General features: G+C 47.0%; 1 protein-coding gene across 4 annotated transcripts in view; it reads left to right on the top strand.

Moving 5' to 3' along the window:
- AKAP11 (A-kinase anchoring protein 11) overlaps positions 1 to 17347 on the top strand; it is a 51748-nt gene extending 34401 nt beyond the window's left edge. For all 4 annotated transcript variants that reach the window (XM_068166502.1, XM_068166504.1, XM_068166505.1 and 1 more), the window contains 3 exons: positions 184 to 230; positions 3575 to 3735; positions 15417 to 17347. In XM_068166502.1, the coding sequence (XP_068022603.1) occupies positions 184 to 230; positions 3575 to 3735; positions 15417 to 15563 (355 nt within the window). In that variant the 3' untranslated portion in view covers positions 15564 to 17347. The remainder of the gene's footprint in view (positions 1 to 183; positions 231 to 3574; positions 3736 to 15416) is intronic.
- The last annotated feature ends 1198 nt before the right edge of the window (positions 17348 to 18545 follow it).

Genomic DNA, 18545 nt, shown 5'->3' on the forward strand with positions numbered 1-18545 from the left:
TTGTGAAGCTGATGATAAATCTGTTTCCAACCTGAACTGGTGCTAGAAGCAAAGCTTCTTTTCATGATAATTTCTTCATTATTTTATGATCTTCTTGACCTTTAACCTTCATTAAAGTCTTAGGATTGACTGCATTGATCGTGCATATATTGGATTGTATTAACTTTTTGTTTTGCAATACAGTGATGGAACAGAAGATAAAGATGAAGACTCCAAAGGAGCTCTAGAAGGTAATATCAAGGCTGGCATATACTGCTGTTCTTGACCTCTGCACTCTGCATGAGTTGTTTCCTTTATTCTTTTCTTCTGTAGTCTGCAAAACAAAGTGAACACCTTCTTATCTCTGTTCATCACATGCCATAGCATTGTCTGTCAAGTGTCATAGTATCAGTCAGGGTTGGAAGGGACCACAAGGATCATCTAGTTCCAATCCCCCTGCCATGGGCAGGGGCACCCCACACTAGATCAGGCTGGCCACAGCCTCATCCAGCCTGCTCTTAAACACCTCCAGGGATGGGGCCTCAACCACCTCCCTGGACAACCCATTCCAGGGTTTCACCACTCTCATGGTGAAGAACTTCCTCCTCACCTCCAACCTTAATCTCCCCACCTCCAGCTTCATTCCATTCCCCCTAGTCCTATCACTCCCTGAGATCCTGAGAAGTCCCTCCCCAGCCTTCCTGTAGGCCCCCTTCAGATACTGGAAGGCCACAATGAGGTCACCTTGGAGCTTTCTCTTCTCCAGACTGAACAACCCCAACTCCTTCAGTCTGTCCTCCAGCAGATCATCCTCGTGGCCCTTCTCTGGACACCTTCGAGCACCTCCAGATCCCTCTTGGAATAGGGGCTCCAGAACTGGACACAGTACTCTCTCCCCAGAGCTGAGTAGAGGGGGAGAATCACCTCCCCTGACCTGCTGGCCACACTTCTCCTGATGCAGCCCAGGATCTGATTTGCTTTCTGGGCTGCAAGTGCACACTGAGAGCTCCTGTTGAGCTTCTCCTCCACCAGCACCCCCAAGTCTCTCTCCTGAGGGCTGCTTTCCAGCCAGTCACTGCCCAGCCTGCATTTGTGCCTGGGATTGCCTCCACCCAGATGCAGGACCCTGCCCTTGGTCTTGTTGAACCTCATGAGGTTGGCTGGTGCCTACCTCTCCAGCCTGTCAAGGTCCCTCTGGATGGCCTCCCTTCCCTCCAGCGTGTCTGCTGCACCACACAGCTTGGTGTCATCAGCAAACTTGCTGAGGGTGCACTCAATGCCACTGTCCATGTCACCCACAAAGATGTTGACCAAGCCTGGTGCCAGGACTGATCCCTGAGGGACTCTGCTTGTCCCTGGTCTCCACTGAGACATGGAGCCATTGACAGCCACTCTTTGGGTGTGGCCATCAAGCCAGTTCCTTATCCATCTAGTGGTTCACCCATCAAACCCATCAGAATATATTCATACGGTAATGCCCTGCATACACCTCTTCATGCACTGAGATGTACAGCTTTTGGGAAATGCCTAGTCCCTGATGCTCACACATGTACTTAATGTAAAGTAGTGAACTCTGATCAGCTTGTTGAAAGTGTGAATTTATATGCATAGAATAACTTCTGTGTAAAATACTTGCTAAGGAGCTGTGGCAATGTACGTGCATGGCTCTGTTTGAGATAAACAGTTCTTTAAACTGGCCATATTAACCCTGGGAGAGGAGTCATAGAAACAATGGGAAAAAATTTTAATTCAATATATTTCCTATACTCTCTTCTTAGTGAAATAAAAAAACTGGGTTTTATCCAGAGTCATGTTACAGCTTCTAGTTTGTAGAAGCTCTGCTTTGGTTCTAGTCTGACTGGAGTGCCAAAGGTTACTTCAAATGAGAACAGCTGGTTTAAGGATGAGCTGATGATAGAGAAAGTGTAATAGAGCTTTGTGTTGGGTTGAAATTTCCCCCAGCACTTACTGCTCTCTACAACTGCCTTAAGGGATGTTGTAGACAGGCGGTTGTTGGTCTCTTCTCCCAGGCAGCCAGCACCAGAACAAGAGGGCACTCTCTCAAGCTGCGCTGGGGGAGGTTTAGGCTGGAGGTTAGGAGGAAGTTTTACACAGAGAGAGTGATTGCCCATTGGAATGGGCTGCCCAGGGAGGTGGTGGAGTCACCATCACTGGAGGTGTTCAGGAGGAGTCTTGACAGGGTGCTTGGTTGCATGGTTTAGTTGATTAGGTGGTGTTGGATGATAGGTTGGACATGATGATCTTGAAGGTCTCTTCCAACCTGGTTTATTCTATTCTGTCCTGTTCTATTAACTTTAGCCAGACTAACTCAGTTAGAAGCAAATGAAGCTGTATTTACAAGCAAAAACTACACTCTACAATGGAATGCAATGAATATGTACAAAATATACAGGATTTACAATATTATACAGATGTTGGCAATTAGCAAACAACACAGAAACCCCCCTGGTCAAAACAAAATAGGGGAAGCTGCTCCTCTGCCCACCCCCCCACACCTCTTAGACCTCCCTTGTAGCAGTTTGGGCCAGGTGCCCCCTGCTGTACCAAGAGAGATTGAAGCTGAGAGAGAGCAGTGGGTTAGCCAGAAGGACAGCCAGAAGCACTGTTATCTCCCATGCAAAGCAATAACAGCCAAGATTGGAGAAGAGAAAAGGAAAGGGAATGGAAGTGAAAGATGAAGAATTGTTATAGGGTAGGATTGGATAGGATTGAATTGAATTGAATTGAGCTGAGCTGTGCTGAGCTGAGCTGAATTGAGCTGAGTTGACCAGGTTGGAAAAGACCTTCAAGATCATTAAGTCCAACCTATCACCCAACACCATGGAGGGACTTCTCAGGATCTCAGGTAGTGATAGGACTAGGGGGAATGGAATGAAGCTGGAGGTGGGGAGATTCAGGCTGGATTTGAGGAGGAGGTACTTCCCCATGAGAGTGGTGAAGCCCTGGAGTGGGTTGTCTGGGGAGGTGGTTGAGGCCCCATCCCTGGAGGTGTTTAAGAGCAGGATGGATGAGGCTCTGGCCAGCCTGATGTAGTGTGGGGTGTCCCTGGCCATGGCAGGGTGGTTGGAACTCGATGATTCTTGTGGTCCCTTCCTTCCCTGACTGATACTATGATACTAATCAACTAAACCATGACACCAAATGCCTCATCCAGTCTCCTCTTAAATACCTCCAGTGATGGTGACTCCACCACCTCGCTGGACAACCCATTCCAACGGGCAATCACTCTTTCTCTGAAGAACTTCTTCCTACCATCCAACCTAAACCTCCCCTGGCACAGCTTGAGGCTGTGTCCTCTTGTTCTGGTGCTGGTTGAAAGGCTGTGATAAATTGTTTGTCATTTGGAATATACATGGAAGATAGATGTTTTCTAATACCCACCTATGTTTGCATACAGTTGTAAGTGGGATGAACTGTACTTCCTTGTGTGAAAGTACAGAAACACTTCAGGCCAGTGTGACTTTCTTTTTGTGTGCACTCAGTTGAGGTTTTGATACAGACTAAGCATTGGGCTATGGAGACTTTTGGAAGCAAATTGAAGCTATAGACCTGATGATTCTCTTTTCAATGTTAGGTGTGGAGCAAATACGGAAGACTTTAGCAATAGTGAATGTTGATCTGGAACCAAATCTAGTGGACCCCCAGCTCAGAGCAGTTCTCCAGTGGCTAGCAGCTTCTGAAACAGAGGTGTCTGATCTTCACTTCCGCGACGCTGCTACAAGGGAGTTTGTTACTGTAAGTACTTGGTTTGATGGGTAGAGGGAAGGGGAAGGACTTGATCGATTTCCATTTGCTGTGATGCTTTATTTGTCACTCTAATAAGGAGGTATTCACTGTTGAGGAAAATCATTATTTGAATCCTGAGAAGTCAAAATGGAACAGCCTGTTTAGCCTATGCATATACCATGCATAAAGCAGTGTTGATCAAAACTGAGTCATTTTCCTTCTTTTACTCACACAAGGTTACAACTGCAGCTTTGTTTAAGTGAAAAAGATTTGAAAAGCATTTTTCATATGGCATATTTAATTGTCCATAAATTGAATCCCTCTGAGAACTTAAGGTCTTGCAAGGCCAAGGTCTTGCAAGTTAATTTGTAATTGAATATGCCCTGCCTTGGTTGTTTTTTTTTGCTGGCAATTGCACTTTTTTCCCAGTTCTGTAATTTAGCATGGAGTCTTAAACATGATGTTTCCCAGAGCTCAACTCATCATTTCATGAGAAAACAGGAGTGACTGGGAGATGGCAGTCAGTATACTGTGATGAGTTAGGGCCGACCCCCTCCCCACCACGGGCAAAAATAATGACTCAGACAAACGGATTGCAAAAGTGGTGAAAGGTTTGAATGGAAAGCGGTGAATGTTTACAGAGAGCCAGAAGGACAGTGACAAAAGAGATCATAGTATCATAGTATCAGTCAGGGTTGGAAGGGACCACAAGGATCATCTAGTTCCAACCCCCCTGCCATGAGCAGGGACACCCCACACTAGATCAGGCTGGCCAGAGCCTCATCCAGCCTGGTCTTAAACACCTCCAGGGACGGCGCCCCAACCACCTCCCTGGACAACCCATTCCAGGGCTTCACCACTCTCATGGTGAAGAACTTCCTCCTCACCTCCAGCCTGAATCTCCCCACCTCCAGCTTCATTCCATTCCTCCTAGTCCTATCACTACCTGAGAGCCTGAGAAGTCCCTCCCCAGCCTTCCTGTAGGCCCCCTTCAGATACTGGAAGGCCACAATGAGGTCACCTTGGAGCCTTCTCTTCTGCAGACTGAACAGCCCCAACTCCTTCAGTCTGTCCTCATAGGAGAGGTGCTCCAGCCCTCTGATCATCCTCGTGGCCCTTCTCTGGACACCTTCCAGCACCTCCAGATCCTTCTTGGAATAGGGGCTCCAGAACTGGATGCAGTACTCCAGGTGGGGCCTCACCAGAGCTGAGTAGAGGGGGAGAATCCCCTCCCTTGACCTGCTGGCCACACTTCTCTTGATGCAGCCCAGGATTTGATTGGCTTTCTGGGCTGCAAGTGCACACTGAAAGCTCATGTTGAGATTCTTGTCCACCAGCACCCCCAACTATCTCTCCTCAGGGCTGCCTTCCACCCAGTCACTGCCCAAAAGCACACCCAGAAACATCCCATCCCCACTTGGGGGTACACCCATAACCCCCAGGGCTCTTTCTCCCCTCCCCCCCAACTCCACTGCTAGGCTAATCGCAGCTGGCCAGATCTGAGACTGCACATTCCCCCTGCCTTGGGCCTAGCCAGGCCCAAATGGCCGGGAGACATCTCCCCCAAGTTAGCGGGTGGTGGCGTGGGAATAAAGAGAGATTGCCAGGACCCCTGCTGAGATCTTATAGTGCAGCAGGGTATTATGGGATGAAATACCTGGCTTCCTGGCTTCCATTCTCATGGTGAAGAACCTCCTCCTTGCATCCAGCCTGAATCTCCCCACCTCCGGCTTCATTCCATTCCCCCTAGTCCTATCACTACCTGAGATCCTAAGAAGTCCCTCTCTAGCCTTCTTGTAGGCTCCCTTCAGATACTGGAAGGCCACAATGAGGTCACCTTGGAGCCTTCTCTTCTGCAGACTGAACAGCCCCAACTCCTTCAAACTGTCCTCATAGGAGAGCTTCTCCAGCCCTCTGATCATCCTCTTTTGTCTATGTAAGCTGTGTGATATGTGTATCTGATCTTGAGAGCAGGAAGTCTTACATTGTTAGTTAAAATAGCCCACAAAATGGGGAAATGTGGGGTGTTTTTGCATGTTGAAAAATACCCCCAGTGCTCTTTTTCTGGAGGCTGGTATGTTTGATTTACAATTCTTTCAGAAATATGCTTTGTATCACAGTATCACCAAAGTTGGAAGAGACCTCAAAGATCATCGAGTCCAACTTCTCACCACGGACCTCATGACTAGATCATGGCACCAAGTGCCACGTCCAATCCCCTCTTGAACACCTCCAGGGATGGTGACTCCACCACCTCCCTGGGCAGCACATTCCAATGACGAATGACTCTCTTGATGAAGAGCTTTCTCCTCACCTCCAGCCTAAACTTCCCCTGGTGCAGCTTGAGACTGTGTCCTCTTGTTCTGGTGCTGGTTGCCTGGGAGAAGAGACCAACCCCCACCAGCCTACAACCTCCCTTTCTTCAGGTAGTTGTAGAGGGCAATGAGGTTACCCCTGAGCCTTCTCTTCTCCAGGCTAAACAACCCCAGCTCCCTCAGCCTCTCCTCATAGGGCTTGGGCTCATGGCCTCTCACCAGCCTTGTTGCCCTTGTTGTACTTTAATTCTGACACTTAGTGGACTTCATGCTTTCATAAACTGGAAGGCTGTTGGAGAATACTTTTTTCTGTTTCTGTTTTTATTTGATACTGTTTGGTTTCATCCCTACATTTGTATGTTCCTTGCTGGTATGGTTTATAAGTGTCTTAACACTTGAGCCAGCAGTGTGCCCAGGTGGCCAACAAAGCCAATGGCATCCTGGCCTGTATTAGGAGTGGTGTGGCCAGCAGGAGCAGGGAAGTCATTGTGCCCCTGTACTCTGCATTGGTTAGGCCACACCTTGAGTCCTATGTTCAGTTCTGGGCCCCTCAGTTTAAGAAGGACATTGAGACACTTGAATGTGTCCAGAGAAGGGCAACGAGGCTGGGGAGAGGCCTTGAACACAAGCCCTATGAGGAGAGGCTGAGGGAGCTGGGATTGTTTAGCCTGGAGAAGAGGAGGCTCAGGGGAGACCTCATTGCCCTCTACAACTACCTGAAGGGAGGTTGTAGCCAGGAAGGAGTTGGTCTCTTCTCCCAGGCAAACAGCAGGAGAACAAGAGGACACAGTCTCAAGCTGCGCCAGGGGAAGTTTAGGCTGGGGGTGAGGAGAAAGTTCTTCACTGAGAGAGTCGTTAGTCATTGGAATGGGCTGACTAGGGAGGTGGTGGAATCACTGTCCCTGGAGGTGTTCAAGAGGAGATTGGACGTGGCACTTGGTGCCATGGTCTAGTCATGAGGTCTGTGGTGACAGGCTGGGCTCGATGATCCTTGATGTCTCTTCCAACCTTGGCGATACTGTGATACTGTAACCCGCTTCACTTCTTCTGACATGCCTGGCCCAGTGTTCTCTGAAGCTCTGTTGGTGCGAATTAGGTGGGTTTAGTGACTACACACATTCTGCCCTCTTGAGTTATTCTGCCGCCCTTTGAAGATCTACCCCATCTTTCATGCTTGTCATATGCAGATTGCAGGGTCGCAGTTACTCAGGCAGAGTAGCACCTGTGAAAGTGCTAATAACAGTCTTGTTTGTGTGCAGATGTAAATGAGACAGACCTGAATCCTACACTGTAACATAACATGTAAGACCAAAAATAGATGGCCAATGCCTTTTCTTTTCTTTTTAGTTTTCCCTCAAGTATCTCATTCTTCTGCCAGAGCTGACTTAGTGTGTTTCAAATTTATATTGCCACAGTTGTAAGCCAATGCCTGTGGACACACAAAAAAGCTATTATTAGCTGACTGTGTATCTGAACACCACTTTTAAATGTCTTAAGACAATATACTGAGAAAAGCACTCTGGAAAATAGAATAGAACAGAATAGAATAGAATAGAATAGAATAGAATAGAATAGAATAGAATAGAATAGAATAGAATAGAATAGAATAGAATAGAATTAACCAGGTTGGAAAAGACCTTTGAGATCATCAAGTCCAACCTATCATCCAACACCATCTAATCAACTAAACCATGGCACCAAGTGCCCCATCCAGTCTCTTCCTAAACACCTCCAGGGATGGTGACTCCACCACCTCCCTGGGCAGCACATTCCAATAGGCAATCATCCTTCCATGAAGAACTTCTTCCTAACATCCAGCCTAAACCTCTCCTGGCACAGCTTGAGACTGTGTCTTCTTGTTCTGGTGCTGCAGTGTCTTATTATGTATGCACTCCTTAAAAATTATACTCCTCTTCTACTTGGCACTTCGGTCATAAATTGATAGCAAGTTGGCAGTTGACACCTAAAGAGAATACATAAGACCTTCAGGCAAGCATTAGTCACAGTGTTCAGAAAATGTTCCAATAGTTAATTGATTTGGCTTAGTTTTATGGATTAAAGTTTTAGTTCTCCAAATGCAGGTATATTAAAATGAATTGAAATCCTGTTTACTTCACACACACCTCCCACTCCCCCAAAGGGCAGGAAAGGATTACCTGGTTTTATTCCATCCTATTTGTTTGTCGATTGAAATCCAACCTTATTGATTCTATGATCTCTGATCTGAACTGAGGGCCTTAAATGAGAAGCAGTAATGTGCAATTCTGTCGCTTGTAAAGCTGGACAAGCACCACCAGAGGGCACTGCAGCCCAGCAGAAAAATAAAGTCACCTTATGATAGAATCAATAAGGTTGGAAAATAATACCTCAGAGATCATCAAATCCAACCTGTCACCAAACACCTCCTGACAACTAAACCATGGCTCCAAGTGCCACATCCCTTTTTTAACACCTCCAGGGATGGCAACTCATGATGCTGATCTCTTAGCAGCTAGAGGGTTTTGGTCATCTCATAGGTACTTCGGTGAGTTCTCTAAGTTACATGGGAAATAAACTAGTTTTTAGAATAAACCAAACCAGGTTGGAAGAGACCTTCAAGATCATCGTGTCCAACCCATCAACCAATCCAACCCACCTAAACAACTAACCCATGGCACCAAGCACCCCACCAAGTCTCCTCCTGAACACCTCCAATGATGGCGACTCCACCACCTCCCCAGGCAGCCCATTCCAATGGCCAATCACTCTCTCTGTATAGAACTTCTTCCAACCTGAACCTCCCCTGGTGCAGCCTGAGACTGTGTCCTCTTGTTCTGGTACTGGCTGCCTGGGAGAGGAGACCAACATCTGCCTGTCTACAACCTCCCTTCAGGTAGTTGTAGAGAGTGATAAGGTCACTCCTGAGTCTCCTCTTCTCCAGGCTGAGCAACCCCAGCTCCCTCAGTCTCTCCTCATAGGACTTGTGTCCAACTGATAGTGACTGATAATTTAGTGGGGATAGTATTCTGGTTTTTAAGTATTCTTTTCAATAAGCTTCTAAAATGTATTAAGATGCCTTTTTCCCCCCCTTCCTCACGTCTTCTAAGAATTAGTTCACTAGAATAGAATTGGAATAGAATAGAGTAGAATTAACCAGGTTGGAAAAGACCTTCAAGATCACTGAGTCCAGCCTATCACCCAGCACCATCTAATTAACTAAACTATGGCACCAAGGGACTCATCCAGTTTCTTCCTAAACACCTCCAGGGATGGTGACTCCACCACCTCCCTGGCAAGCCCATTCCAATAGCCAATCACTCCTTCTGTGAAGAACTTCTTCCTAACATCCAGCCTAAACTTGCCCTGGTGCAGCTTGAGACTGTGTCCTCTTGTTCTGGTGCTGGTTGCCTGGGAGAAGAGACCAACCCCCACCTGGCTACAACCTCCCTTCAGGTAGCTGTAGAGAGCAATAAGGTCTCCTCTGAGCCTCCTCTTCTCTGGGCTAAGTAACCCAGCTCCCTCAGCCTCTCCTCACAGGGCTGTGCTCCAAACCCCTCCCCAGCTTTGTTGCCCTTCTCTGGACACATTCCAGCAACTCAACTGATGTGACTGTGTGAAATACTCGTAGCATGTATCAGGCAGGACATTACTTGCTGCAGCTGGGTATATGTTATGCTCAGCAAGGCAGGAAAGTTAAATACATATGTATGAAACAAGACACATTTGTTGGGAGCTAGAAAAAAAGACAACAATAAATAAGAATAGATAGTTCTTTAATTTTTTGGAGAAGCCTGACAACATGGATATGCAAATGCTTGCATTGAAAAACTGCATGTATTCAATTTTTAACTAGACCTTATCTAGCTGTTTTAGCATTCCTTGTGTCTGGTTTGAGCAAACTCCAAATTTTTACTTATCTGACAGCAAAAAATGGATCAGTCAGCTAAAGAAACAGTGGGATTTAACTTGGAACACTAAATTAAAACAGACACATAGGTGAAGCTGGATGTCAGCTCCATTGTCTTACCATGGTGGGATGTTCTTTGTTCTTCTCTCTTCTGCATCAAGAACAGTGTGGCCAGCAGGAGCAGGGAGGTCATTCTGCCCCTGTACACTGCACTGGTTAGGCCACACCTCGAGTCCTGTGTCCAGTTCTGGGCCCCTCAGTTTAGGAAGGATGTTGACTTGCTGGAACGAGTCCAGAGAAGAGCAACAAAGTTGGTGAGGGGTTTGGAACACAAGCCCTATGAGGAGAGGCTGAGGGAGCTGGGGCTGCTTAGCCTGGAGAAGAGGAGACTCAGGGGTGACCTTATCACTCTCTACAACTACCTGAAGGGAGGTTGTAGACAGGCTGATGATGGTCTCTTCTCCCAGGCAACCAGTACCAGAACAAGAGGACACAGTCTCAGGCTGCGCCAGGGGAGGTTTAGGTTGGATGTTAGGAAGAAGTTCTATACAGAAAGAGTGATTGCCCATTGGAATGGGTTGCCCGGGGAGGTGGTGGAGTCGCCGTCATTGAAGGTGTTCAGAAGGAGACTTGACAGGGTGCTTGGTGCCATGGGTTAGCTGTTTGGGTGGGTTGGATTGGTTGATGGGTTGGACACGATGATCTTGAAGGTCTCTTCCAACCTGGTTTGGTTTATTCTAATAAAGGTTTATTCTAATAAAGGACTGAAGTTTTGTGCTGTATTTGCTGAAGAAGGCCTTTGGATGTTAGGCAGACTTTCCTGTGGCCTAAGAATAAAGACCATTCTTTTATAAACCAACAATGTTGCCTGTTGTAGACTATAAAACTCTTAATTCCTGTGCTCTGTTTGAAAAATTCACAGAAATAGACTACAATAGACCTTTAAGATCATTGAGTCCAACCTATCACCCAACACCATCTAATCAATTAAACCATGGCAGTAATTGCCTCGTCCAGTCACTTCTTAAACCTCCAGTGACGGTGACTCCACCACCTCCCTGGGCAGCACATTCCAATGGCCAATCACTCTTTCTCTGTAGAATTTCTAACATCCAGTCTAAGCCTTGTTTTGTGCATATTCCCAAGGGTGGCCTTGGTCCATTGTTGTGAGGCCAGCTGTGATCCAGTGATCGATGTTATCTTTGCACCTTCCAAGAGTCCTTCCAGTGGCTCTGCCCAACACACATCAGCTATTGTCTGGACAAGCAGCAAGTGATTTTTATCTTTGTTGAGTCACTCCAGGAGAGACAAGCTTTTAGTCTCTCACACCTGCCTTCTGGTACCTGGAGTACTGCATCCAGTTCTGGAGCCCCTATTACAAGAGGGATCTGGAGGTGCTGGAAGGTGTGCAGAGAAGGGCCACAAGAATGATCAGAGGGCTGGAGCACCTCTCCTATGAGGCCAGACTGAAGGAGTTGGGGCTGTTCAGTCTGGAGAAGAGAAGGCTCTGAGGTGACCTAATTGTGGCCTTGCAGTATATGAAGGGGGCCTACAGGAAGGCTGGGGAGGGACTTGTCAGGCTCTCAGGTAGTGATAGGACTAGGGGGAATGGAATGAAGCTGGAGGTGGGCAGATTGAGGCTGGATGTGAGGAGGAAGTTCTTCCCCATGGGAGTGGTGAAGCCCTGGAATGGGTTGTCCAGGGAGGTGATTGAGGCCCTGTCCCTGGAGGTGTTTAAGCCCGGGCTGGATGACCCCCTGAGGTGGCTCAGTTGGTAGCGTATCAGACTGTTGATGGGAAGGTTGTGAGTTCAAGCCTTCAGTGGGCAGTAGTGTCCTCCCTACTCTAGTCATGAGGTCTGTGGTGACAGGTTGGACTCAATGATCTTTGAGGTCTCTTCCAACCTTAGGAATACTGAATTTCAGGCTCTGCCCAGCCTGATCTAGTGTGGGGTGTCCCTGCCCGTGGCAGGGGCGTTGGAACTAGATGATCCTTGTGGTCCCTTCCAACCCTGACTGATACTATGATACTTGGAGCATCACCTAGGTGAAGAAGCAGAGAAAGATAATCTCCCTTTTCATTTTCTAATCAAAATTCATGTTGCAGTCTGACAGGTCTCTAGGAAATAAAAACAACATTATGAAATTTTAATTGTGTAGCTGTGGAATGTGTTTCACTGAATGCTGTTTATGATTTGGTTTTTTTCTTTAAACTCAATATATAAAATGTTGTGGTAGGGACCATAAAAGGCAATAAAATTCTACAGTTCCAATGACTAAGTAGATTAAGTGTCTGAATTGTGTTTGCTGCATGCAGCTTGGACAGTTGTCAGAAAGCTACAGGGAATAAAGTTTATTTGTGTAGGTGCTGGATTTTCATAGAATCATAGAAGCAATAAGGTTGGAAAAGACCTCAGAGACCATCAAGTTCAACCTGTGACCCAACACCTCTTGACTAACTAATCCATGGCTACAGGTGCCATGTCAAATCCCTTTTTGAATATCTCCAGGGATGGTGACTCCACCACCTCCCTGGGCAGCACATTCCAAAGCTGATAACTCTTTCTGTGAGGAACCTTCTCCTCACCTCAAGCCTAAACTTCCCCTGGCACAGTTTGAGACTGTGTCCTCTTGTTCTGGTGCTGGTTGCCTGGGAGAGGAGACCAACCCCCACCCTGGCTACAACCTCCTTTCAGGTAGTTGTAGGCAGCAAGAAGGTCACCCCTGAGCCTCCTCTTCTCCAGGCTAAACAATCCCAGCTCCCTCAGCCTTTCCTCATAGGGCTTGTTCTCTAGACCTCTCTCCAGCCTCGTTGCCGTTCTCTGGACATGTTCAAGCATCTCAATATCCGTCTTAAATTGAGGGGCCCAGAACTGGACACACGACTCAAGGTGTGGCCTAACCAGTGCCGTGTACAGGGGCAGAATGACCTCCCTGCTCCTGCTGGCCACACTATTTCTGATACAGACCAGGACACCATTGGCCTTCTTGGCCACCTGGGCACACTGCTGGCTGATGTTCAGCTGGTTGTTGAGGTTTTTCTATGCCTGCACAAACTGGATAATTCCTCATTGTCTTAGGGTAGAGTTTCTTTCATATGTAGCTGAGCTTGACACATAAGCTAAGGAAGATTTTTTTTCATCTGGACCCTGAGTGAAAAAAATGTGTTCAGCTACACTGATCTCTGCTCCCAAGTCATAGTTTAGCTTAACCCCCCTCTCTTCCTCTTCCCTAAGATGTTATAATTTCCTCACTCTGAAGACACTGTTTTCATTGAGGGTAGCATCTGTGCCACCCAAACCACACTCACTATATGTTGTGAAAGGAAAATCCACATCCTTTTATTAAGTCTGAGTTTTGTCTTTTTATATGTGTGTTAATGGCCTGGGAGGAGTGGTGAGTGTCTTAATCTTGTGTTCAGGATTTCCTGTTTTCTGCAGTCTTGATGAACCACAGCCCTCATACCTGTGGCACCACATCATTTGAAAATATCACTCCATCCAGAAGAGAGTTTGTGAAAACTGCCCTGCAGTGCCTGATGGTTGCAGATGTGTTTGTTTTTCTAGACGTGGGAGTAACGATTAACTCATTACAACTGATCTCTTCTGAGCTAATGTTTCAAGGCTGACTTCTGTAACTGTTCATCAGGATGTGCTGGTCAAAATCACACAGCACTTACAGGATGGCCAAGGGATCAGGCCCAGCCAGCATGGATTTAGGAAGGGCAGGTCCTGCCTGACCAACCTGATCTCCTTCTATGATCAGGTGACTGCCTGGTGGATGTGGGGAGGCCTGTGGATGTGGTCTACCTGGACTTCAGCAAGGCCTTTGACACCATCCCCCATAGCAAACTCCTGGCCAAGCTGTCAGCCCATGGCTTGGACAGGAGCACACTGCATTGGGTTAGGAACTGGCTGGATGGCCGAGCCCAGAGAGTGGTAGTGAATGGTGCCTGTCGTAGTTTGGGCTGGGCGTCCTCTGCTACAGGGGTGTTTCCTGTGTCCAGAAGTCCAGCCCAGTGGGTGGACACAGGAAATTAGGTTATTTCCTACCATGATCCCTTGCACCACTGTAAGTTTCACGGCGGGGTCTGGCACTTCCTCTTTCCTTCCTCCTTGCCACCTGGTAACTGGGGGAGAGATCTCCTGGCCATGGGCGTGGCTAGGCCCAAGGCCACGGGGGGATGGGCAGCCTCAGATCTGGCCAGCTGAGACTAGCCTAGCAGTGGGGGGGGGAAGGAGGAGCCCTGGGGGTTTGGGTGCACCCTCAGGTGGGAATGGGATCTCTCTGGGTCTGTTTTGGGGCTCTCCTTGTCACTGTGTTTCTAGGTCTCTGCACGCACTCACTGTTCTATTTAAACTTTCCATCACTTTTGCAATCCGTTTGAGTCGTTATTTCTGCGCGTGGTGGGGAGGGGGTCTGCCCCAACCCATTACAGGTGCCACATCCAGCTGGTGGCCAGTCAGTAGTGGTGTGCCCCAAGGATCAGTGCTGGGCCCCATGCTCTTTAACATCTTCATTGATGATCTGGATGAGGGCATTGAGTCCATCATCAGTAAATTTGCTGACGACACCAAGCTGGGGGCAGGAGTTGATCTGCTGGAGGGTTTAGAGGCTCTGCAGAGGGACCTTGACAGGCTGGACAGATGGGCAGAGTCCAAGGGCAGGAGATTGAACACATCCAAGTGCTGGGTTCTGCACATTGGCCACAACAACCCCATGCAGAGCTACAGGCTGGGGTCAGAGTGGCTGGAGAGCAGCCAGGCAGAGAGGGACCTGGCGGTGCTGGGTTGATGGTAGGCTGAACATGAACCTGCAGTGTGCCCAGGTGGCCAAGAGGGCCAATGGCATCCTGGCCTGGATCAGGAACAGTGTGGCCAGCAGGAGCAGGGAGGTCATTCTGCCCCTGTACACTGCACTGGTTAGGCCACACCTCGAGTCCTGTGTCCAGTTCTGGGCCCCTCAGTTTAGGAAGGAGGTTGACTTGCTGGAACGAGTCCAGAGAAGGGCAATGAAGTTGGTGAGGGGCTTGGAACACAAGCCCTATGAGGAGAGGCTGAGGGAGCTGGGATTGCTTAGCCTGGAGAAGAGGAGACTCAGGGGTGACCTTCTTGCTCTCTACAACTACCTGAAGAGAGGCTGTAGACTGGCGGATGATGGTCTCTTCTCCCAGGCAGCCAGCACCAGAACAAGAGGACACAGTCTCAGGCTGTGCCAGGGGAGGTTTAGGCTGGATGTTAGGAAGAAGTTCTATACAGAGAGAGTGATTGCCCATTGGAATGGGCTGCCTGGGGAGGTGGTGGAGTCACCATCATTGGAGGTGTTCAGGAGGAGACTTGATGGGGTGCTTGGTGCCATGGGTTAGTTGTTTAGGTGGGTTGGATTAGTTGATGGGTTTGACGTGATGATCTTGAAGGTCTCTTCCAACCTGGTTTATTCTATGTAATTCTATGTACATACTGTGTTTTGTGTTCCCCTGTCTCCCCTTAGCTTTCCAGAAGAGCGCAAGAAAGAGATTGGAAAGTCGGAGATCTCTTGCAAGCAGTGCTGAGATATTGTGAAATGCTAGAGAAGGCATCGGATGGAGATCAAGTTCTAAACAAGTCTTTGGTTGGTTGGCTTCTGGAAAACATCTGAAAAATCCAAAGATGCAACACTCTTCATTTCATTCCTCTTGTGAAAGGAGACAGAGAGAATGCAGACGCGTGAAGTGAAATGCAGCTGATGAATGTTCAAGTAATTGTCAGCATTTCAAAGGCTTGGAGGTGAAAGTCAAAATAGCTGTGCTGTGCTTTGTGATACTGTGCACATGGTATGTTTATTCAGTCCATAATTGGTATTGTCCACCCACACCTAACGTGTATTTACTGCTGTGTTCAGGCCATTGCAATATTGGTGAAAAAAAGTCCTCGTCTATGATAGTAGCTTGGAGGAGCCAGTCTCAGGCGTGGCAGTCAGGATGCCTGCCGTGCCAGTATAGCTCTTCTTCCCACTTGTATGTGTGCTGTATTCACAATAGGACTGAGAGCACTGATGTTCTGCAAAAATCTGTTCTGGAATACCCTGCTGCAGACAAAGCAAACAAATTGCTGGCATCAACCAGGTGTTCCATGGCCAAGAGGAAAATTGTGACCTGCCCAAGCAGCCTCTTAATACACTCTGGCTTCATAGCCACCTTTATCAGATTTAACTCAGTCTGCTCTGAAATCATTGAGGTGCAAATAGATGTTCCCTTTTGTTGACTACTATAGATCTGGTAACTTCTGGTAGAAGGACAGAGTGGGTAGCTGAGCATAAGTTCATGCATAATTCTTCAGCAAGATTTCCTGAAGCTTTCTAACCAAGTTCCAATTGCTAAATTTCGTACTGAGGCTTTTTTGTATGCAGATACTTCTATGACATTAATGATGTATCAGAGGATTTGTATGTTAGTCTCTCACATAGCTGTGTTACAAGTAACAGACAGACAACTTCTTTTTCTGAGGATTTTGGTCATCTTTTTGAACAGCCTAATTCTTCAGTTCTTAGCCTTCCATAGAGGAATTTTCTTGTCACTAACAAAGAAAATCTTGTTACTCGGTGAGCACTTAAGCAGTAGAGCGAAGAAAGCTAATGAAAGCTAATGAAAACATAAAGGGGAAATGTCTTGCAAACTGATTTTTCATTTTCCTTAACTATTCAGTGGGCAACACCAAAAAACAAAACCCCAAACCCAGCCACACACATTCCGAGACCGATTCAGGTCTCTCAAAAACGGATTCAGGTTTTCAAAGTTGCATTTGCTAAGGTAACTTTGTCTGGGACCTTTTCTGCGAAGAGCCACGTTGTTGTTGGAGATGGGAACACAGTAAGTAGTAAACACTGTCACCAGCATGGAACCCCCCCCTTAGTTTGACACAGTTGATTTGCAAAGACAAGATCCAGGAGTGATTCTGCTGGAAGAATTTTTGGCTTTTCAGCCAGAGCCACTGCTGTCGAGCATTTACTTTTACTTGAGCTCTGAAGAAGGGAGAACAGAGCCCAGCCACTGTAGTCACTTTATTTTGTACCATCTTTGTACATTCCTGATGTATAGCTGGAGTTAGAGGTGTAGAGGGCCTTTGTTCTGTTGTACTGTCTGAATAGTATTTAATACTAAAATGTATTATAATTTGCTGGAACTGCTGCTTATTTGTGCAGTGTTACAGTAATCCACAGCTCCAGTTAGTGATGCAGTTGTATACCAAAAGCAGTTTGAATAACTCTAAATGTTTATGTAACTGTACTCAATGAATATGAAGGTGGTGTACTGTACAATGGTGATAAGTTTTGCCATTTTAGTAACTTAACAATGCTCAGTTTTCAGATCATGATGACCTCCAGGTTGCACTAAACTTGTTCTCGTTTTAGCAGTGGCTTAAAATAAAACACATTTCACTGGCTGCTAGAGCACTGTCATTTCTGGTGAATTCATGGAATGATGTTCTTATTTTCAGCTAACAAAGGTAAGATTGGTCTGAAGTGGTTGTGTACAGGTGCTTGAAGAATGGTATAGTAAGCAGTGCATCAGTAGATGGCATACTTCTTACAGAATTAGATTGGTGTTCAGGAAGAAGGCAGAAGCACAGCTTTACTGCCTTTGGCTTGAAAGGTAAGCCCCTAGTTCTTATTACATACAATAAAGCATTGCATGGATTCTGTGAGGAGAAACTGGGTGAGAGATTGACCCTAGTATCTTGACATAAGTAGGATGTAATAATCAGTCTACCTCAATGTCATCCTGTCTGGAAGCCTGTACTCAGCACTGATTAGGCCACACCTTGATTGCTGTGTCCAGTTCTGGGCCCCTCAGGTTAGGAAAGATGTTGAGTTGCTGGAAGGTGTCCAGAGAAGGGCAACAAAGCTGGGGTGGGGTTTGGTGCACAAGTCCTGTGAGGAGAGGCTGAGGGAGCTGGGGTTGCTTAGCCTGGAGAAGAGGAGGCTCAGGGGAAACCTTCTTGCTCTCTACAGCTACCTGAAGGGAGGATGTAGCCAGGTGGGGGTTGGTCTCTTCTCCCAGGCAGCCACCCCCAGAACAAGAGGACACAGTCTCAAGCTGCACCAGGGGAGGTTCAGGCTGGATGTCAGGAAGAAATTCCTCACAGAAAGAGTGATTGGCCACTGGAATGTGCTGCCCAGGGAGGTGGTGGAGTCCCCATCACTGGAGGTGTTTAGGAAGAGACTGGATGAGTCCCTTGGTGCCATGGTTTAGTTGATTAGATGGTGTTAGATGCTAGGTTGGACTTTATGATCTCAGAGGTCTCTTCCAACCTGGTTAATTCTATTTCAGGAATTTAGGAAACTTTTGCTGAAGTTAACCAGTGAGCATGTACAACTATCCTTGATGCTTTATTTTTTTCCCAAGGGTTGTTTGAAGGAGGTTTTGGTTGTATTGATGAGATTAATTCCAAAAGGAGCATTCTTTTGCTTCGTTACTGTATCTGTTTTAAAGAGATGTTTGTTGTTGTCATGTTTTGGTTTGTCTTGGCTAATGCCTCACGTTCAGTCACGCAGAAAATGTTAACTGAAGCAAATGAACATTTAACTTAATCTTAAAATGTTGTACAGCTATAAAAAGATGGGTGGAGAGTTTGGGACCAA

This window comes from Melanerpes formicivorus, unplaced genomic scaffold, assembly GCF_026170545.1.
Source record: "Melanerpes formicivorus ecotype bairdi unplaced genomic scaffold, bMelFor1.0.p_v2 SCAF_101, whole genome shotgun sequence".
Taxonomy (NCBI): domain Eukaryota; kingdom Metazoa; phylum Chordata; class Aves; order Piciformes; family Picidae; genus Melanerpes; species Melanerpes formicivorus.